This window comes from Macadamia integrifolia, unplaced genomic scaffold (genome assembly GCF_013358625.1).
Source record: "Macadamia integrifolia cultivar HAES 741 unplaced genomic scaffold, SCU_Mint_v3 scaffold1807, whole genome shotgun sequence".
Classification (NCBI taxonomy): Eukaryota; Viridiplantae; Streptophyta; class Magnoliopsida; order Proteales; family Proteaceae; genus Macadamia; species Macadamia integrifolia.
In genome coordinates, this window is record NW_024868362.1 from 13,002 (window position 1) to 35,351 (window position 22,350).

Sequence of the window (22,350 nt, forward strand, 5' to 3'; positions counted from 1 at the left end):
CCCCCCCCCCCCCCCCCCCCCCCCCCAAAAAAAAAGTTTTATTAAAAATATGTCAAATCTAGATATCGTCTGTTTCTAAAACCGTCTTGGATGATAGTGTAATCTGTGTGGCTACACCCGCGAATTCCCATCTTGCACACTAACATGCACCCTGAACTATACTCATGCTATACCTTTTATCATGGTTATTTTTTTGGCTAGATTTTTCCCTGCCGTTTAATCTCCATTGTACTGTTCTTTATGCCTTGTAATGGATCATCAATTAACCATGATAATTATCTTCCATTCCAGATATAAGTTTGAGAACAATAGATTGACAGATGTCGCTTCACCTGATGCCAACTCACCTCTACAATTCCAATTGTATGAACATGGGAAGATGGGAGATGACATCCCCACAAAAGGGACTCATAGACAGCTTCTTGAAAGACAGGTTTCCTTTTTCTTACAAATTTTGTAGCTTTTTTATATTCTAGCCTTCCTCTTTTCTAAATGGATCTTCTTAAAGATTAAGAAGTGGTCCCCAGAAGAGGAAATACACTAAAAACACAAGCTTGTTCACTGAGATGTGTATAGGCTGCTACACCCGCTGTGATATACTTGCATGCACCCATTACACATGAGCTCACTTACATGCAACACTTACACACACTAGCTCACCTCAGTTCAGCTCATACACATGTATGAAGGACTGACCACCCCTCTTTTGAGACCATGCTGTCTGCCCGTTGGGGTGTTTTGATTACTCTTATCAAGCCACTTGTTTGGCCTGGTGTTAGCTTTTAATTCAGCATGTGACTCTTGTTTCTTTAATACTTGAGACATTATGTATAAAAAGATGAAGACTACAGTTGCGGGGATAATGTAAGATTGGTTCACAAGTGATCCAATCCCAGGTAGGATCTTTAGTAAATTCAAAAAAAATCAAATTCAGGGACCGATAGAATGAATAAAACAAAAATTAGAGAATGAAGGGAAGAATGGGGGTAGGGGAATAGGTTGGGTCAAGTATCTCACTCTTCCCTAGGGCATCTCACCCAAGCTGTCTCTTACAACAGTGCATCTCACAATTTTTCAGCATAAAGCTTTCGTTTGTTTTTTTCTCATTCAATCAAATTCGTGTTTAATGCTGTAGCCCATTACAAATTATATAGAAGACTTAAAACTGACTCAAACGCTAAAAAAGAAAAGCCTATCCCACTCCTTAACTAATTGGGAAACCTAAACTGACTAGAAAACTAAAATAACAAAGAAAGTAGACTCAAAACATGACTCTAATTAAACTAATGAATTAAATCCCGTTTTCCTACTGTCGACCAATATTTTAGACACATTAAAGTGGCCCATTATAAAGAAAACCCATGGGATCAAATACATATATAACTCAACCCAAGGCTTATTTGTAATGAAGTAAGCCCATTAAGTGACTTATCTGCATCAATTCGCCCTCTCTTAGAAAAAAATCGTCTTTGAATTTTGTAGTGTGAGGGTGATTATAGCATGGTGCACGTCCCTCTTCAAGCCGTAAAAAAATTCAGGTAGCTCTTTGATAACAAGGATATAGTCTAGAATGTTGTGAGGAGCTCAATCTTCAAGATACTTTAATGAAATGACGAACTCCACATGCTCAACCTGAAGGTCTTCAAATGTATCCATGAGGTCGTCTTCTAGCACGTCCTCTACTTGCTCTTCTTCGATCATAGGCTCTTCAAGTCCTCTGTCCCTGCCGTTCACAGTCTTCTCAATGGTTTCATCAATCATTACTTCAATGTCGAACCCTTTAGGATCTTCCGCTTGGCTGTCCATAATCACCATAGCTGTTGTAGCACTAATCTCCTCGGTTCGATCTCTTTGTCCACTATTATGATCATGCCACTTTCGATTTCATCCACATGAATACCACTGATAGGAACATCAATGACTTACTCTTTCTTGATAATAGCAATCTTCTGACATGTGGGTGGCTTTTGAAAATCTGGTGGAGAGAAATACATTCTCCGTTCATATTTTGTTAGGTACATGCCTGCCTTGCCTTTCACGGACTTTCCATTTGATTCGAGCATAATCACTCATTTGGGAGAAAGCATATCGAATTTGTTGTGTCTTTGTCAGGTTGTAGGAATCAAAGTAGACGTACAATTCCTTTACCCAATCAAGGAACATGTATGAAGAAATTTTCTCACGAAATTCACACAGCTCCATCGGTTAGGTTAGCTCTGATACCAAATAATGTAAAAGTGGTTCACAAGTGATCCAATCCCAGGTAGGATCTTTAGTATATTCAATAAAAATCAAATTCAGGGACTGATAAAATGAATATAACAAAAAATGGAGAATGAAGGAAAGAATGGGGGTCGGGGAATAGGTTGGGTTGAGTATCTCACTCTTCCCTAGGGCATCTCACCCAAGTTGTCTCTCACAGCAGTGCATCTCACAGTTTTTCGGCACAAAAGATTTTTTTTTTTTTCCATTCAATCAAATTCGTGTTCAATGCTGTAGCCCCTTATAAACTTATATAGAAGACTCAAAACTGACTCAAACACGAAAAAGGAAAGGCCTAACCCAATCCTTAACTAATTGGGAAACCTAAACTGGTTAGGAAATTGAAATAACAAAGAAAATAGACTCAAAACAGGACTCTAACTAAACTAATGAAATTAAATCCCGTTTTCATACTTTCTACCTATATTTTAGGTCCATTAAAGTGGCTTATTACAAAGAAAACCCATGAGATCAATGGTCCAACACATACATAACCCAACTCAAGGCTTCTTTGCAATAAAATAAGCTAATTAAGTGACTGATCCAGAGAGGACATACAGTCACATCCCTCAACAACTAGAGTCAGTTTTGACTCTTAACACTTTCTTCAGTGTTGACTCTTTATCACTCAGGAAATGTTAGATTCAACCCCAACTCTAGCTGTGAGTGTAGGGATCATGACTCCTGATACCTCATCCATATATATATATTACATGTCAATAACTAAAATGAGTTACTTAGCATGTTAATTTAATTTACACCTAGCCACCATTTTGCTTGATTAAAAATAAACAAACCACCCCAATGGCAGGTTAAGGCAGCTTATAAAAAGGGTAGTGAGCCCTCCATTCAGATTTAGTGAAGTGTGGTGAGTCTTCAAGTGATGTGTTGTGTTGTACACTTGTACTGAGCTACGTGTTTAAGATTAACATATGTAGCGCTTGAGTGTGTAAGGTTGTCATGTAATTAGTGTTGGGTGCCACAAGTGTGTGTGTGTGTGTGTGTGTGAGAGAGAGAGAGAGAGAGAGAGAGAGAGAGAGAGTTTATATTATAGTTGTCACAACGTCTAGCCAACCCAATGCATTGGAGGGGGTCCAAACGCAAGGTGATACCAACAAGACACGCGCCTTGACAACCATGGTCTATATACGTTTCGATATATGTTTTAAGTTTTATCTTTGGCATAGTTCCTCTTGTGCTTAAATTTTATGGACATGTTGTCCACATCATCCTTTTATTAATGTAGTATGTTTCATCCCAAATCGATTTCCCAGCTGGAGATATAAAGCTTTGAAACTAGTTGAAATCTTGTCTTTAGTGGATTTAGTTATCAATTAAAAATATGAGACTAGAAGTCCAATGCATGGTGGGCCCATAGGGTTTGAGATGGGATCCGAATTGTGCACATGGTTAATCCACAATGGTTGGTTTGCCAATAGCAGCCTCCGTGTGGCTTAAAATGCGAGGGGTTCTAGATAAGCTTATCATTACTGAACTGTCAAGTGGAGATTTTCTTAATATAATGGGCAATAGTTTCAATAAAAATCTGAAATACTAATAAATATAAAAAATAGAAAATGATATGAAAAATGTCGGGGAGAAAACGTAGTTCTCACGACGTTTAGGCAACCCAAGGCATTGGAGGGGGTCAAGACGAAAGGTGAAATCGGCAAGGCGTCCAGCTAGGTGACCAAGGTGTCCAAGGCGCCTGGATGCCAAAGCGTCGCCTTGACAATGGGCGAAAATATTTCAAATCTTGGAGGAATGTTTCTTCTCCCTTGTAACATGGAAATGGGTGTGTGGTTTACATGCCCACTTTGTACTCAAATTTAATGAAGGGCAGTTATGTGATTTCGTCTAAAGTGGACAAAACACCCATCTTTCCTCTCGTGTTCCCCTGTCCCATTCATCTTTCATTAGCTCCAATCAGCAAACATCCACAGGAAAAATGGCTAGGTCATCACCTCCGTCAGCCAACGTTAACAAGGTTCCATGGACAATAGAAACCCCCATCCTTATACCTTATTTATGCTCCCAGCTCCCCCATTTGCAATTCTGGGTTGCACATATCTAGGGTTTTTCCCTGCACTAAAGCTTTTGGAGCTCTCTATATGTACTGTAAGCTTTTGATCTCTCTCTCTCATGTCTAATTAATCAGTTACTGGACTCTGAATTTGTTTCTGCATCAGTTACTAGTTCTAAATTTTGAATGGTTTGATCTTACAAGTTAGAAACTAATTTTCTAGGTATTTTGTGCAAGAGTGAAGATCAAGTAGTGTGTCTGTTTCAAGGGTGTCTCACCTTCCTTAAACAATGGGTCCCCAATTGTTATGGGATGGCTCGAATCTTCCTGTGGCAGAAGATACGTTTTCCCCTATACCATACCCAAGGAGGACTTCTAAATTGATGAACGCTGCTTTTACAGAACTTTGTCAACTTAAGAGTGCTGCAAACTTTTTTTCATTAGTTATGCCCTTAAATTTCATTGGAGAATTATTTAGACTTGCACATGTGACAGCATTGTAAAAACTGGTTTTTCTGTTATTAGAAAATTTCCTCTTGGTTTTGAAGTATTTAATTCTCCACCCTTTATTCTCTATTTCTTACCCTTTTTTTAGTTAAAATATATGAAATATTCAGTTCATTTTGATAGCTGCTTTTTGGATCATGTTGGCTTCTGTTTTCTTGTCAGCTTTTTCTTTCTTTTTCTATTTTTAAAGAACTTTCTTTACTTTTTAATAAAAGATGAAATTGCCTTTTTCTTCTCATGCTTGTAGCAAATTTCTTCCACTTATCATTGTGTGAGGGTTTTGAGTAATATGTGTCACTTCTACTTCTTTCTTACAGAAAGCACATGTCCAACAGTTTGTGGCTACTGAAGATGCATTCAACAAAGCTGCTGAGGCTCGGAATATATGTCAAAAGCTCATAAAACGTTTGCATGGAAGCAGTGATGCCGCCATAACACATGGATTTTCTGCTCGAGGCACATCACAAAGTGTGGCGAGTCCCAGGCAGTTTGAGGTACCACATGATTGTGACAATTTTCTGCAAGTAGTATTTCTTTGATATCATCTAATAATAGCCTAGTTGCACTGGGAAGTCCTTTTTACCATTTAATTCTTGTGTAAATTGTCATATATGTTTGTTTCTATCTTGTTTGTTGTAAATTGTCATATGCGTTTGTTTCTATCTTGTTAGTTGTAAATTGTCATATATGTTTGTGCATGTGTGTTTGATGCACATGCACATATAAGCAAGGTTCCAAATTTAGGGTTGAGATTTCAGTCGAAATAGTCGAAATTTCGTGGAAACTTGGGATTTTTTCCTAGCTTGGTGGAAACCATGGTTCGACCCCCAAACAATGTTTTCTTTGTTTGATTTTTTGTTTACATCTTATTTTTGACATTTCTATCCTACTCCATGAATTAGTTTCATTAAAAAAAAAAAAACCTAAACTATTACTTGTGATGTTGACCCAAGTTTGCTAATGTATACTGGGTGAATTGTACAGTAGCCTAAATCTACATATAACTTACATACTGGAGGAAATAAGTAATTAAAACAAGGAAAACATAATGTAGATTTGCAAAACAAACAACTAAATGATAGGGATATAACTCTCACCACTCAATTCCAAGCGAAGTGTCTAGGCGGTTTTAATTCACGTGTTGCATACCAGTACAGATGTCGTAGCCGCTCCTCTGAATGCAACACATATGAGTCCCATGATATGTTTTGGGCACAATGTTTTTTGTAAGTCCATCACTGCCCATCTATAAGACTCATCATCAACATCTGCCAGGTGTCCCAACCTAGGGAATGGTTCACTCAGGCTGAAAGGATGTGGAGATGGCACATATGGTTGGGCTGGATATCCAAAGATGCTATCGATGAAAAGATGACCCATCACTTGAATCATCTCCATGTCCAAATGAGGTAGAATATCCACCATACCCATATCCAAATGAACTGGTGCTCTCGAAGGATCGTCCCAATAGCATATATGCCATACAGTGGATACTCATAATGTGATGTTGATTGGACACTCTCAAAGCCGCTATCACCATGATATACTAGACTAGGGTTGGAGTCTATGAAATTTGATGCATGCCAATGTCCAAAGCCTCTACTCTCTTCCAAACTAATGGCTTCCATTGTGCTAGACAAGCTTGATATATCCATGCCCATGCCCATCCCCATCCCCATCCCCATCCCCATCCCCATCCCAACTACCTCCTCATCAGGTTTGAATTGCCGATGTGGTCCTCGTGTATAGCCTTTTAGTTGTTGTGAACCGTGATTCTCATCTTGCGTGGCATAGGTGAACTCAATCTCTCCTGTGAATCTGACTGCCTCTGGTTGTGGCTTCGGGTCCTGATACATTTGGTCCTCGCATAGGGCAGCTAATCTGTCACCATCATCATAACCACCGTAATCACCACCACCACCACCACCATCATCATTATGGCATTGGGTCGGTTCAGGTGTTTGAGTGGTAGACGAAGAAGGCTATTCCAGTACCAGGGTGGGGCTCAAACGGACGGGGTGCTTGTGGGTGAACTCTACCCTCTTTCGCCATATAGTCATTAACGTTTGCTTCCATATGTGAGGCAATTTGACTGTTGGGCTAACCTCCGGGCTCATCTAAAAGTGGCTCACCTCGATCTTTAGCCCACTCATAAAGAGGATCTTCCTTATCTTTGTCGATATTGAAGATTTTGGCAAGTTCGATTGGGCTATTATCATTCTCTATACAAAGGCTTTTGTGATTTTTTAATCTCATATTATAATGCACATGCACCAAGTCCTCTAAGCACCCAATTGCGCTCGCACCAAGCAACGGAACATATCTAGGAAAGCACTTTAATTGCTACTTCGAACAGATTGGGTGAGTCTCTTCCATATTGCACCCATCATTCAGCTGCCTTAAAGCATTAAAGAGTATTGTTAGATGACGGTTCATATCTAAATAGAAACGAAAAGACTAAGATCATTGGACCCACTCATAATAGTGCCTTCCTGACCTACAACAGCCACTGGCCTGCTGCTCGGCCGGAGCTCCCAGTACCATCTCTGAAGGCTTTCATCTGTATTCATTTAAGTGACTGAGACCCATGTTAGCAACTTAGCATCACTAACCTAAGTTAATAATTGCATAATTTATTAACTACCAGAGTTTGTCACTAGTAATAGTGGCCTGGGCAGTTTTCGCTCCTTGAGAATTAGACCCCTTCCAATCAAACCAATCCTCTGAAGCAAACATGGACCTAAGTCTAGACTTCTATGCTCGAACCTCTTCAAAGCGATGTAGTTTGTTCACCACATTTGCTCCTCAACAATTGCAGGGCAAATCTATGGTTGTAGACAAAGGTTATCACTTGTCTTGCTTTATCAACAACATTTCTTACGATCTTCAGATTTCCTATGTCTTTTAACATGAGATCAGTGCAATGGGCTGCATAGGGAGTCGAAAATAGCTGGTATTTGTGGTTATTCATTAGTTTTTCCCATCATTTTGAAATTACTCTCATTGTCAGTGACAACTTGTACCACATTCTCTACCCAACATCCTTCACCACTTCTTTCAACAACTTGTAAATATAATTTACATCCTTCTTTTCTTTAGATGCATCAACTGCCTTGAGGAACACAGTCCTCCCATCACAATTTGTTGTGAAATTGATGATGGACTATTTAGTGGGTCTAATCCGACAATCACACATCACAATAACTCCATAATACTCCCACATGGGCTTCAACTTCTACTAGGGCAAATGAACAATATACATCTCATATGCATTGGGCCCCTTAATACCTGGGCCAACCCTACCTATTTCATCCAACATGTTTTTGGTATACGATCCTGTGGTGGCATTGGCTGTATGCTATGGTAGAGAAGCCCACTTGGAGAAAGTCATCCCAACTTCCTCCTTTACGTCGGTCCATACCTGTTTGAGCTTTAATTGTTTTGTTTCCTGTTTTGGAAATAGTGTAGGATCAGCCTGAAGGACCTCTATCTCTCAACCTCCTCCTACTCCTACTTCTCTATGGCTTAGACTCTTCTGTAGCTTGTCTAGATAAACCAGTTCCCCTGGCCCTATACACAAATCTTTCCTACTCGACCCTAAGCTGGGCTTTGCTTGCTGCCTTTAACCTCCTCATTTCTTCAACCTCTTCTGTTGTTTGTGCATCATCCAAGTCCGCTTCATCACTGTGATAATCTTGCTCTCCTAACTTTGGCATTGTCTCTAGACATACTTCATCGAAATCTTCTTGATGCAGTTGCATGATGGACTTAGGAAAGAAATATCTTTTGATTTGATTTTCTATTGTTTTAGAATTAATTTCTTTTTAAATTAGCTAGCTTCTAATTTTAGAATAGTTTCCATTAATTGTTTGATTTTTCCTTTATATTAGTCATGTAATAGAGAAGAACTCAGTTTTGAGATTTGAAGTTTTTTTTGAAGAATTGAAATTTGGTATGAAAACCATGGCTGCCGTGGGCTGTTTTCCCCCTCCCTGATTCTCTGAAATCTTCTTTTCCCCTTTGTTCTTCTTTTCCTTCTTTTCCTTCTTCTCGCTGGTTTCCTCTCCCAGCCCCTGTTCTGGGCAATACTTCCAGCCCTAGTGTTGGGGCTCGATCTCTACAAAAACACACCAGACCAGCTCAAGATTTTTGGGACTCATTCCTACAATAGAAACGACTCACCATACACAGATCCAAGACCAAGTTTGGTCTCTACCGGAAGCTTTGACCAGAAGTTCAGAACTGGTTCTGTACCTGCGATAGACTGAGTTGTAGAACAAATTAGTTCCTGCTGGTGGAGTCTATCACTGCTGGTTGTCAAGTGCATCCGATAGGGCTTGGGGTTTAGATCCTTGTCCTAAACTTGCAGATCCAGCAACTCTGGTGAGGGAGTTCTCTCCTTTGAAGGTCTACACTTGGTTACCGTTTTGTGTTCTATCGTGAAGAAGAAGAGGATAGGGTTTCTGAAATTACAAGTAAGGACAGTTACTTTACTTTACAAATAAACCCCTTATACTAAAAAGTGTGTTCTATTAGTTCCTCCCTACTTTATCAATTACAGAACACCCCCTCTTTTAATTTTCCTATTTCTGTCATCCCTATCACTTGTTATAATATCAGTAATGCACATGGTTGTTTTTGAATTTATAATATTGCCCCTCAATCATTAAATTTGAGATTTTTAGTCATTCTTGTGGGCCCTAAGCGATCCGATTTCAGTCCTTGGAATCCGGATCCGCATCACTTCCCTGACTGCCCTCTTCTCCTTCCCTCCTCTTAAATGCTCTAACATATTTCTCATTTTTTCATTTGAAACATTAGTGCCGCCCAACACATTTTTGTCCCCACTAGCAAGATGCCAATTTAGTCTAGTGGCCCCACCTCCCCCAATTTTTTATGACAATAATTGCATTCTGATTTCCTTTTATCAGCTGTAAGAGGTCTCCCATGAAGGTGTGTAATGTCCCTAGTTCTGCCAGCCATTATGCAATACTAGTACCAGTACCAACACTATCTAACAAAAAAGAGAATGTTTATTAACATGCACACATCAAGTATTGCTCCTAACAACAACTAAAGCTTATTGTAAATTCCCCACTTAAGTATGATATTTTTTGCCTCTTTAAAAAATTATATTTGAAATTAATTTAGTAATAATTTTTTTTAATTAGTAAACAGAAGTAAATTAAAAAACCTCACATTACTAGTTTCGATTGAAAACAAATTTCTTATACCTTCACTAATTTTCTTGATTTTTCAAACCATAACATAATAGTTTTCATATTTATATTCATGTTTTAAAACATTAAGCAAATATTTAATTAACTTTTGAAAAAAATAGAAAAATAATTTTGACACCATCATGCCATAGATCGGCCAATGGTGTCCAACATATATTAAATTGAACACCCAACATTAGATATTATCCTATTTTCTAAAATATATGTTGTAAGAAAATGTATTTTTTAAAACAGAAAATTTTAAAAATAATTTTCAAATTTTTTTTTTTTTGACACCATGAATGTGTAGATCATGCCATTCTAACTAACATATAAAAAATTGAAAGAATTCTACTATGTTTACAACTATATTGTACAAAAAATGAATTTTTTTGGGAAAATATGGTTTACCTTTTTGCTCCTAGTGTTCTTTAGGTAGATATCCAATGGTAATGCAAAATGTGTGAGTAGAATCAAAGATTTTGAGAAAAAACAGGTTTCTTTTTTTTCTTCAATGCAATATTTCTTAGTCGAAATAGGCGAAAAATGGGAGAGGACAGTCAAAACTTGCAAAAATGAGTTTGTTTCCCACGAAACAAGTCATTACATAGGCCTTGGTTGAAATTGGTTTGGTCGAACCAGTTGATTTATGGGAAATATTGATCGAAATTGTCGACACCTGGGATTTTTATAATGTAATCCATGATTTCGTCTCGGGTTGGCTTGATATGGTTGAAATGGTGGAAATTTCGACCGAAATGTGTGAGATTTCAAATTATGCATATAAGTCTGTGTATATGAATGTAAGCATATATGTCGATTTTATGTAGTTCGGCATAATTTGTAAATTGCAATAGTGTGACCATTTTTAAGAGAATATATGAAATGAAAGTCTTGGGTTTATTATGTCTAGCACTTCATATCTCTGCACGTGTAACATATGCACGCACCTATCTTAAATCGTTTATATAGGTTTTTGTCATATGAGTTTAGTTATTCTGTATGTTGTGTATAAATTTTGAGAATAATAGGATCTGAATCAAGAGGAAGGTAGAAGAGAAGAGAGAAGAGAGAACAGTGCCCATGGTTGAGTAATGAGCAGAATACTTGAATTGTTGGGGTGTGGAGGAGTCTATTTATACTAATTAAAGAGAAATTACATTGTAACTTGGTCCACACTCAGAATTGACTTAAAAGTATAATAAATAGACAGCTACACCAAATCCATAAAATCGACATTACACAACTTCATAGTTATCAAGGCGTCACCTAGGAGAAAAGGCGGTTCAGCTTGGAAGCCTAGGCTTGATTTTGACCATCCTCCATCGCCTTGGTTGCCTTGATAACTATGTGCAACTTAACATTCCCCCTTATCGTGGAGCATAGATATCACCCAGGCCCAGTTTGAAACCCCCTTGGAGAGATACACTTCGACACAAGGTTTTGGTAACAAGTCTCTAAGTTGATTATTAGAGCTAACAAACAGAATGAAAATCTATTCATCACTGCATCCCAAACAAAATGACAATTCACTTCAACATGCTTAGTCCTCTCATGAAAAATTGAATTGCTGGCAATGTAAATAACTGCCTAATTATTATAGAACATTTCCATTGGTTTGCTGATCAGAAATCTAAGCTCTTTAACAAAGGATCTAAGCCTCATCAATTCAATTGCAGTGTGAGCCATTGCTTTATATCGGGCTTCAGCACTTGAATGAGCTACTGTAGTTTATTACCCTTGATAAAGGTACAATAGCCTATGGTAGATCTCCGACCACCATCAGCACCAGCCCAATTAATGCTAGAATAACCAATAACATTGGTGTGACCATTATTACGATATATAAGACCTTTCCCTGGAGCACCCTTAAGGTATCTCAGTATATGAGATAATGCATCCTAATAAACCTGCTTAGGTGTCTCCATGAACTGACTAATCACACAAACAACAAACGACATTTCAGGTCGGGTAACATTAAGATATATAAGTTTGCCAACCAACCTCCAATATTGATGTTTGTTTGCAAATTCCTTGTCATTAGACGCTCCAAGTTTGACATGAGGATCCATAGGAGTATCTATAGGCTTACAACCTAGCATTCCTGTGTCACTCAGAAGGTCAAGAGATTTACTACCATTGAGACGAAGTAAGCTTTCTTGCTTTGAACAACCTCACCGCCAAGAAAAAATCTGAGAATGTCCAACTCTGTCTTCTGGACATGCTGTTGTAAGTAAGACTTAACCTCTTCAATCCCAGATAAGTCATTGCCAAAAACAATAATATCTTTAACATAAATGACCAGAAAAATAACTTTAGAGTCTTTACTTTGAACGAATACTGAGTGATCAGAGTGACACTGAGAAAAGCCACTCAACCAAGAACAACTCTACTAAATTATCAAACCATGCTCTTGATGACTATTTCAATCCATAAAGAGCTTTGTTCATAGTACGAACTTTCTTAGCATTCTATCTCTGAGCAATATAAATAGGAGGGTTCTCCATTTAAACCTCCTCACTAAAATCACCACACAGTTTTGCATTCTTGATGTCTAATTGGAAAAAAGGCCAATCAAGGTTAACAATCAAAGAGACAAAAGCTCATAGAATTTTGGCAAGCAACAGGACAGAGGGTTTCCAAATATTCAACTTCATAGGTTTGAGAATAGTCTTTAGCAACTAACAGAGCTTTCAGTTGTTCAACCGAACTTTCAGGCTTAAATAATTGATGGTATACACCCAAATCTAGCAAGGGCGGCCAGTTCGCGATATTGTGCCAATTCCAGTTTTGAACTACTGCGGACCTGTTTCGTTGCTTTCAACTGAGCGGCAGACCCCAAATTTCTTTTTTGGCTTGGTTAGTTGATTTATGCCAATTTAGCTTGAATGAATGGCTCAACCTGAGCCAAAGCCACAAAATTATGGGTGCTGAACTAATGACAACCTTATCTTCTCCTACCTGTCGAACTGAATGTCCTTTTTCTGCTGTTGATAAACTTCACAATAAGGTTTGCTGGAGCTACCCTCATCTACTATGCCTTTCATTGTACATAGGAATGCATCGACAATTACAGATTAAACCATTCTATGAAAATGCCAAAAACATGGAAACTCCAGTGACCACAATGAAGATCACCACATCCATCGCGGAAGCTCAGATTGATCGCAAGACGTAATCCCCTTTATCGGTTTAAAATAATTGGGCAAATCCCCAAATTATTCTTTGTGATCACTCTTTTTGTTGGTCATTGCTTCTTCTCCCCCCTCCCCCCTCCCAAAAGAAACAAGCATCCCCTATTTTTTTACTTCAAATTTTTAAAGTAAACCAACTTAAAGTCCTAATTGCTTTTCTCAAGAGGATATTATCGCTGATTTTTTGTCTTCACGATGAAAGAGCCATTTTTTTTTTTTTTGGTTTTTTTGGAACTCCACGATCCAGTCTCATCTCTCTCTCTCTCTCTCTCTCTCTCTCTCTCTCTCACACACACACACACACAGAAATAAATTTACTTTATAATGAGACATCTGTGTTCCATGTGCTCTCTATTCTATGCTTGTTTGATCAAATAAAGGCAAACACCTCTCTTGCCATTTCTCAACATAAGTGTTTTGAAGCAAGGGTAGAATCAGCAATTGCAGGGCTGTGGGCTACCTTTATCTGCTCCTTCCTACCCATCTTCTACTAAATCTAAGTGATTGATTCAAGGCCTGTAATCATGGTGCAGTGACGTACCATCTTAAAATTTCCTTCTTTAGGCAGCTTTATTATAAATTCCAAAACGTATTATTATTCTTCCACTTGAACATGATTTTTAATTCAACTACTTGATCCCCTTTCATCGCCACCTTAAATATCGATCCGTTCTCCTTCCACCTCAAAACTGCACTTTCACGCATCTGGATCTCAGTGCCAAATTCGTAAAGTATAACTGAAAATGAGAGAGAGAGTGCGGAAACTACCTGCATGATCTGACCGCCAGGTGCGTTAGATGCCGGTGATGGTTGAAGCTTGAGAGTGTTGAAGCTTGAGAGCTTTGGGTGAGCATGAGTAGAGAGAGGGCGGATGTTTTGGGGCTTCCGGGAATCGGAATAGCTGCATTTTTTCTGCCACCAGATCAGTAACCCAAGTGCTGACCAGTACAGACAAAGGAGAGAAGTTCTGTTTGCTTCTGATTTTTGGATCAGAGAGAGGTTAGAGGTTAGTAAAGGGGTGGCTCATGTCATGGCTGGCTAGGCTGGGGTGGCAATGGAGGCATAACTGGGAGTACATGAATGTGAATTTCCTGTATTTGTCCTTTCATCCAAATGAATAGGAGTTATGTAGTAAGGTTACAAATTCTTTTTATAACCTGCTTGGTTACAAATAGATGAACCCTTTTAATTACTATTGGAATGAATACTAACATGGCAATTGTTGCAAAAAGAACTTATAAAGAAGAAGAATTATTTTAAAGTTCATGATGTTCACTTCCTGGTCTTCATGTTGGCTGCTTTGTAGGTTTTGTGAACATATAGATTCCCAGCTTAATGAGTTAAAGAAACAATTAATAATTCTCATCAAATGGTCCTCTCACTTCCCTTTTGCAGTTGGAGGTTTGGGCCAAGGAGAGGGAGGTAGCTGGATTGCGGGCTAGCTTAAATACATTGACATCTGAAGTACAACGCTTAAACAAATTGTGTGCAGAATGGAAAGAGGCTGAAGATTCATTAAGGAAGAAGTGGAAAAAAATCGAAGAGTTTGATGCACGAAGATTAGAGCTAGAATCCATCTATACTGCTCTACTGAGGGCTAACAAGGTAAGATAGCTTTCTCCCTCCCTTTTTATGTCTTTCTTAAATTACAAGCGTGGTTCTGAATTTTAATTTTTGTGGCCATTTCGACCATAGCCTAAATTGAAATATTTCAGTGAAATAGCACTGGCATTTGGTCCAGTTCAGCTGAAAGAAGGAAATGGCTATTTTGATACCCAAAAAGGTTGAATTTTGTCCTGAAACTTCAGGGAGTGTCTATTTAAGCATGAACACATGATTACTTGTGTTTGAATTAATTGGTTGAAAAATAAACTTTTAAGTGGCAGCTTAGCTTTAGACCTTAGGTTGCTGGTGTATAGCCTATCATCCTTTATCATTTTCCTTATATTATCTAGCAATTTTTTCTTACTAAGATGGAAATATTCTGGGGCATCTCTCTTTCTTAAAGTTTAAGCCAAATTATCTCTTTTTAATCTTTTCGTTGGAGCACAGATGACTTTGGAGAGGTTTGAATCCTCAGTGATTTGTAAGTTTTGAAAAAAATTGAAGTGTTCTAGCAATTTTGACACATTTCCCTAATTTCAATTCATTTCACCAATTTTGGCATTTTGATTTGAAATTTGGTTTTTTATCTGAAGGAATGTGACATTTTGATTATTTCGAAAAAAATCCAAAATTTCAATCATTTCGTTTCTCTTATTTTGAAAAAATATTGTATTCTTTTATTTTACATGTCATTTCGTTTTGAGGCCCATTGAAGCCAAAATATTTTGCCAAAGTTTTGACGTTTCAGTCGAATTTTCAAACAATGACCACAAGTCAGTCACTGGGACACATTGGATATTCTCTGTTGGACAACTGTATCAATCTGGTTGTTCCATTAGTGGGACTCCTGCAGTTTCTTAGTCAGAAGTCACCTAGCCTGGTTGACCATCATGTCTATTGTGGACTGCTTAATTCGTTTAGCTACCTGTGATGATGAATCATGGTACCTTGTAAAGTTGGAAACCTACTTATCTACAGTGATGCCTGTACATTTCCCCTTAATCATTGAAATCTCATGTTGGGACTATATTTACTCAACTCATGCAGGGGTGGATGGGGAGGGGGACAGGGAGGAACCTGATGCTAGCTTAAATTGTTATTTCACTTTTTATTAATAAAACACATTGAAAATTAAGCCACCACTTAGTTTCAAGTCATGCAGCCTTAATTGGTGATTCTGTTTAATAATGTTTATCATGCATCTGTTAGTCCATGATTTGGGTCTCTCCACCTTTGAGGTCCTTGTATATTTATTGACCTCCATTCTGTTCTTTTTAGCTCCTGTAGGTTTCAGGACAGTAATAGTTGATAGAGGGCCGGTAGGGGGAAGGGAAGAAAACCTTGAGATGCCTCAGAGTTGCAGGGGAGAGGGGGGAATTGCATAAAGAAGGGTGGGGGGAGGGGGGAGGGGAGAGGGGGGGGGGGCAGAGAAAGGATTGCACACAATGCCCGCAGGCTCTTCACTAAAACCAAACTCAGGTCATATTCTCAATCTCTAAGTTCTCCATTGGTCACAACCAATTTATAGAAAAGGAAACCAACTGAAATAGAAAACTACCATAACTAATTAAACCAACACTAAAGACTCTAAATCCTATGTGAAACCCAACTTCCTAAAATGAATAAAATAAAAGCAAAGGCAATCTTCCTAAATAATGTAAATTTCTAAAATCCTACTAGACCAAAAAACAATATGGATCTGGTTCATCTCTGTCTGGATACCCAGATGGGTATGGATCGTTCACGGGTGCATATCTATCTCAGTAGTTCTGTACTCATCAGATATGTATTTTCACTAATCTACTAATCTAGCTAAAGCGTTGCATAATAAATACCGCATCCAAGAGGATCAATCAACTTTGTTAATATTTCTATCTGCATCTGGCAGTTCTAACTTGTACTGGAAGCTGGGTAGAGGCTAGAAGTTCCATGGTTCCTGAGATTCTCAGACTTGTGAATCATCACCTCATCTTGTTATATGTATTATCTCCAGCTTGTTTTTTAATTTTTAATTTTTTTAAGAATTTCTTCTCCCCCTGTTTGATTGATTATATTGGAACTAGGTGAATCAGAATGTTCATGTTTTGTTATTCTTTCAGTTGCATCCTGTGGGCTTCCCTATAAGGCATCATGCTGGCATATTTCACCCAGAAATGATTTGCTTATGTTAAATGTAGCTTCCCAAAAAATTTTATGGTTATGATTTTTAGTCTCTTCACATTCTTTTATTGTTGGCAGAAAATGGAAACAATTTTTTTGGAATTAAAGAAATCCCTTGTGATCTCTCATTGTACCCTGTAGGATGTTGCTGCGTTCTGGAATCAGCAGCCACTGGCTGCAAGGGAGTATGCGTCAAGTACCATTATTCCAGCTTGCTCAGTCGTTGTGGAGATGGCAAACAGTGCGAAGGATCTTATCGAAAAGGAAGTTGCTGCCTTCTATCAAAGTCCTGACAATAGCCTTTACATGCTGCCATCAACTCCACAGGTTGGTAATAGTGTGACTATTGTTTAACATTTGATCTAGCTAGTTAGGTTTTCAAAGATTTCTAGATGGGTTATGTTTTTTAATTTGAAGAGAAATGTATTCTACCCATCATTTCCACTGTATAGACTCTATGAAGGACATGCCTGGGAGATCCACTACAGAAGCCAATATCTCAGGAAACCAATTCGGTTTCATGCCTGGGAGATCCACTATAGAAGCGATTTACCTTCTTAGAAGGCTTATGGAAAAATCCAGAACTTACAAGAAGGATCTTCATATGATATTTGTCGACCTAGAAAAAGCCTATGACAGGGTCCCTAGAGATTTAATTTGGCAAGTTTTAGAGAAGAAAGGGGTGTCAAGTAAATACGTGGATATAATTAGAGACATGTATGACGATGTGGTGACTAGTGTGAGATCAGTGAGAGGTAGGGTGCTCAGTTCCCAATTACTATTGGGCTACATCAAGGATCCACATTGAGTACCTACCTATTTACTCTAATCATGGATGATTTAATCAGGGATATTCAAGGAGAGATCCTGTGGTGTATGCTTTTTGCAGATGATATCGTTCTGGTCGGTAAAACTGTGGCAGAAATTAACAATAAGTTGAAACTATGGAGATACACTTTGGAATCAAGAGGTCTTAAGATAAGTAGAACAAAGATGGAATATATGATGTGTAACTTTAGTCGAGTGAGGATCGATGGTGAGGGAGAAAATTGAGGGGAGAGAGATCCCGCAAAGTGACTGCTTTAGATATCTAGGCTCTACCTTAAACAAGGAAGGTGAGATTAATGATGATGTTTCCCACAAAATCAAAGTAGGGTGGATGAAATGGAGAGGGACGTCTGGAGTGTTATGTGATCGACGGATTCCTCTAAAGCTTAAGGGAAAATTCTATAGGACTGTCATAAGACCGGCTATGATGTATGGTGCAGAATGTTGGGTAGTCAAGAAGTGTAACGTAGATAAGTTGAATGTGATGGAGATGGATGTGCGGCAAAACCCTTGGGGATAGAATAAGAAATGACCAGGTTAGAACTGATTTAGGAATTGCACTAATTCAAGATAAGCTCATAGACTGTCAGTTACGATGGTTTGGGCATGTTCAAAGGAGGCCTTTGGATGCCCCTGTACAAAGGAGGCCTTTGGAGGAGTGACCAGATGCAGATGGATGGAGCTAAAAGGGCTAGGGGTTAAGCAAAAAATGACCATAGATGAGTTAGTAAGAAGAGACATGCAAAAGTTAAGTCTTCACCCAAGTATGGTATCAAACAGAGCTACTTGGAGGGCTAGGATCCGGGTTGCCGATTCATGAGTGGGATGTCCAAAAGTTTTTCTTTTTTTCTCCTTGGATCCATATAGCCGACCCTATTCAGTTGGGATAATGTTAAGTTGTGTTGTTGTTGTTGCAGACTCTATGAAGGACATGATATCATGGTTGTCAAGGCATCGCCTTGGTGTCCAAGATTTTTCTTGTGTCCAAGGTGACAACATACTTTGTTGACACTTCACAAGTTTACGCTGATTGATGTTTATTTTTTTGTATATGATTATATTGTAGCCTATGCTTTATTTTTATTATTGGTTGGTTTTCTCATATTAGGTCATTATTAGCATAATTATATCATTTTGCACTGATATGGCTTGTATGTTGCATATAAGCATAATTATATAAAATTATTGTTGCTATATTGTATATGGTCATATATTACATGCCTAAGGCAGGCCCCTTGTCACTTAGGTGCCCCTTTACGCCTTGGGTTGCCTAGTCACTGTGTTAACTATGCATAATATCGACATGGCCTGTATTTGGGTTTAACACCAGCCAGTGAGTCTTGTAAGGGAATATTTATTGTACACCTATCTAGCATTGTCAAGGTAGCCAAGTCTTGTCTAGGTTAATGAAGAATCATTTTCGGATATCTTATGGTTTATGAAGATTTATCCTTGTACACCAAACTTCTCCTGTCCTGAAACATTTTCTGGGATATCATGGTCTTATATCCTTATGCTTAGAATCTTACTGGATTTGAATAAGAAATATTTACTCTATTTTGTCCTTGTGGTGTTAAAAAATATATGGACATTGCTTTCTTTTATTGCCATCTTTGCAACTTATTAGCTTTTATTAATTTCATGTTAGAAGATAGTTATTTGTGCTTCAAAATCTACTTTAGATGTATTGGGATTACAACTAATTTGGTTCCCTGGACACCTGATTGTTTATTTATTTATTTATTTTTTATAGTTGTTGCATTGACCTTATCAGTTCTATCCATCTTAATCAGGCCCTCTTGGAGTCTTTGGGTGCTAGTGGATCTACAGCACCTGAAGCAGTTGCTGCTGCGGAAAAAAATGCTGCTTTATTGACTGCTAGAGCTGGAGCTGGTGATCCATCAGCAATTCCATCTATATGCCGCATCTCTGCTTCCCTTCAACATCATGCTGGTGAGTTTTTCTGCATTATTTTAGGTATTTTCTTATTATTGATGAAACTGTGTATTTAGTTGTGGTTATATTTTCTTCTACATTTGAAGTTATCTTCATAAATTTTTTTTGGGGAACTGCTTACCTTCTTTTAAGGAGAAAAAATGCATGTTACTTAAAATGAACTTATGATGGAGTGAGTTGGTACTGTAATTTCTATTAATTTGAATAGAACTCATTTTTTAGTATGATGCCCCTCCCCCATGCCACCCACCCCCACCACCCCCCCCCCCAAAAAAAAAAAAAAGGGGAGTCATTTAAGATGTAAATATTAAAAAGTGCATGATTTTCAGAATTGGCGAAAATAGTTGATACAGTACAAGGTTGCTGTAGGAGGAGAAATAACAAGGTCGACTAATTTTCGACCTGTATTATGGTTTTGTTTTGTACCAGGTTCTGGAATAGTTTTTGTTATAGACCAGAAATAGTACTTATTTATTTTTTGCGTGGGCCATGGTGTGGGCCTGTAGATGTGATTAGAAGGTCTAATGTAAGATTGGTTCACAAGTGATCCAATCCCAGGCAGGATCTTTACTAAATTCAGTAAAAATCAAATTCAGGGACTGATAGAATGAATAAAACAGAAAATAGAGAATGTAGGGAAAAATGGGGTAAGGGGAATAGGTTGAGTCAAGTATCTCGCTCTTCCCTAGGGCATCTCACCCATTGGCATCTTTCCCAAGCTGTCTCTCACAGTACTGCATCTCACAATTTTCCAGCACAGTTTTTTTTTTATTTAATCAAATTAGTGTTCAATATTGTAACCCCTTACAAACTTATATAGAAGATTCAAAACTGACTCAAACACTAAAAAGGAAAGGCCTAACCCAATCCTTAACTAACTGGGAAACCTAAACTGACTAGGAAACTGAAATAACAAAGGAAATAGACTCAAATCAGGACTCTAACTAAACTAATGAATTAAATTCCGTTTTCCTATTTTCTACTCATATTTTAGGCCCATTAATGGGATCAAAGGCCCAGCACATACATAACTCAACCCAAGGCTTATTTCCAATAAAATAAGCCTATATTCGTCATCTCTTAGAAAAAATTCGTCCTCAAATTTTGTAGTGTGAGGGTGATGATAGTATGGTGCGCGTCCCTTATCAAGCTGTAGAAAAATTTAGGTTGCTCGTTGATAATAAGGATGTAGTCTAGAATATGAGAAGTTCGATCTTCAAGATACTTTAATGGGATGACGAACTCCACATGCTCAGCTTCAATAACCTCAAATGTATCCATGGGATCATCCACATGAACGCCTTCAACCACTGTGTTCTTGACCTCCACAATTTTAATCTCAAGCTTCTTAGGATCTTCCTCTTGGCTATTCATGGTCGTCATAAATGTTGAAGCACCATTCTCCTTGTGTTCGATCTCCTTGTCCATAATTATGACTATGTTGCTTTCGACGTCATCCACATTAATCTCTTATAGGAACATCACTGACTACCTCTTCCTCAATAGCAGAAATGGCTGGATTTTCACCAACACTAACTTCAACTTTTGGATTGGAGGTGTCTTTTCTTGTTGCTCCTTTGCAATGCGTTGTGCAACAGAGGCTGATGATTCCTTCATGCTCTTTTCAATTGTGGGTGGCTTTTGAAAATCTAGTGGAGGGAAGTCCATTCTTCGTTCATGCTTAGATAGGTACATGCCTGCCAACTCGTACTGCATCTTGTACCAAGTTCTAGGCTCACGCCCTTGAGTTTGAAGTTGCCTTTCATGGACTCTCCGTTGTATTCGAACACAATCACTCATCTGGGAACAAACATATTGAAGCCGTTGCATCTTTGTCAAGTTGTAGTTGTCAAAGTACACATCTAATTCATATATCCATTCAAGGAAGATGTATGAAGAAATTTTCTCACGAAATTCACGTGGCTCCATCTTTGGTATGGCTAGGCTCTGATACCAGTTAATGTAAGATTGGTTCACAAGTGATCTTCTTTTTCAGAAAGTGCTGCAACTTCATCTCTATCCATCCTCCTGGAACTTCACCTCCATACAACCAACCCTTGGATTTAAATGTTAATAGATAGTTTTATCAGAATCTCACAAAATGGATCCAGAAAATGATACTAGTACCTGACCTTTTCAGTTTTCGCTAATATGATTCTTTTACATCATCCATCATAACTAATTATTCCAACATGTTACCAAACCTCTATCCCAAGCCTTTGTGTCTAACCGGAGCATCGGAGTTAAAATGGAAGAATAATGTAAGTGATGTAGTGCAAAAGAACAAGAAGGCCAGCAGCAAACTAGGCCATCAAACTGGACCACGAATGAATTAATTTGTTTAATTTTGAGTGTCCAATGGATTATGGGCGTGGACTTAGTTTGTGTTTCTGTCCTGTAGCATTGTGTTCTATTAACTTTACTTGTCTACCCCAGAATACATCAGTCAGACTGGAATATAGTTTCTGTTTTAGCCCTGATTCTGATGATAAAGAAGGTCTATTCATGCGGCAACTGTTACAAACTGTATTTCGTATATTTGAGGTGGCTTCCAATTGGAGCAGAATCAAAGAAGTTGAGTCTAAGACAAAGAAAG

At 38.2% G+C, this 22,350-nt stretch overlaps 1 protein-coding gene across 1 annotated transcript in view; it reads left to right on the forward strand.

The window, feature by feature from the left end:
• Positions 1-22,350, forward strand: part of LOC122064884 (AUGMIN subunit 5-like) — a 28,434-nt gene that overhangs the window by 2,465 nt on the left and 3,619 nt on the right. The window contains exons 3-7 of the mRNA XM_042628670.1: positions 292-433; positions 5,110-5,286; positions 14,601-14,810; positions 17,112-17,297; positions 19,592-19,751. Coding sequence (XP_042484604.1) covers positions 292-433; positions 5,110-5,286; positions 14,601-14,810; positions 17,112-17,297; positions 19,592-19,751 — 875 coding nt within the window. The remainder of the gene's footprint in view (positions 1-291; positions 434-5,109; positions 5,287-14,600; positions 14,811-17,111; positions 17,298-19,591; positions 19,752-22,350) is intronic.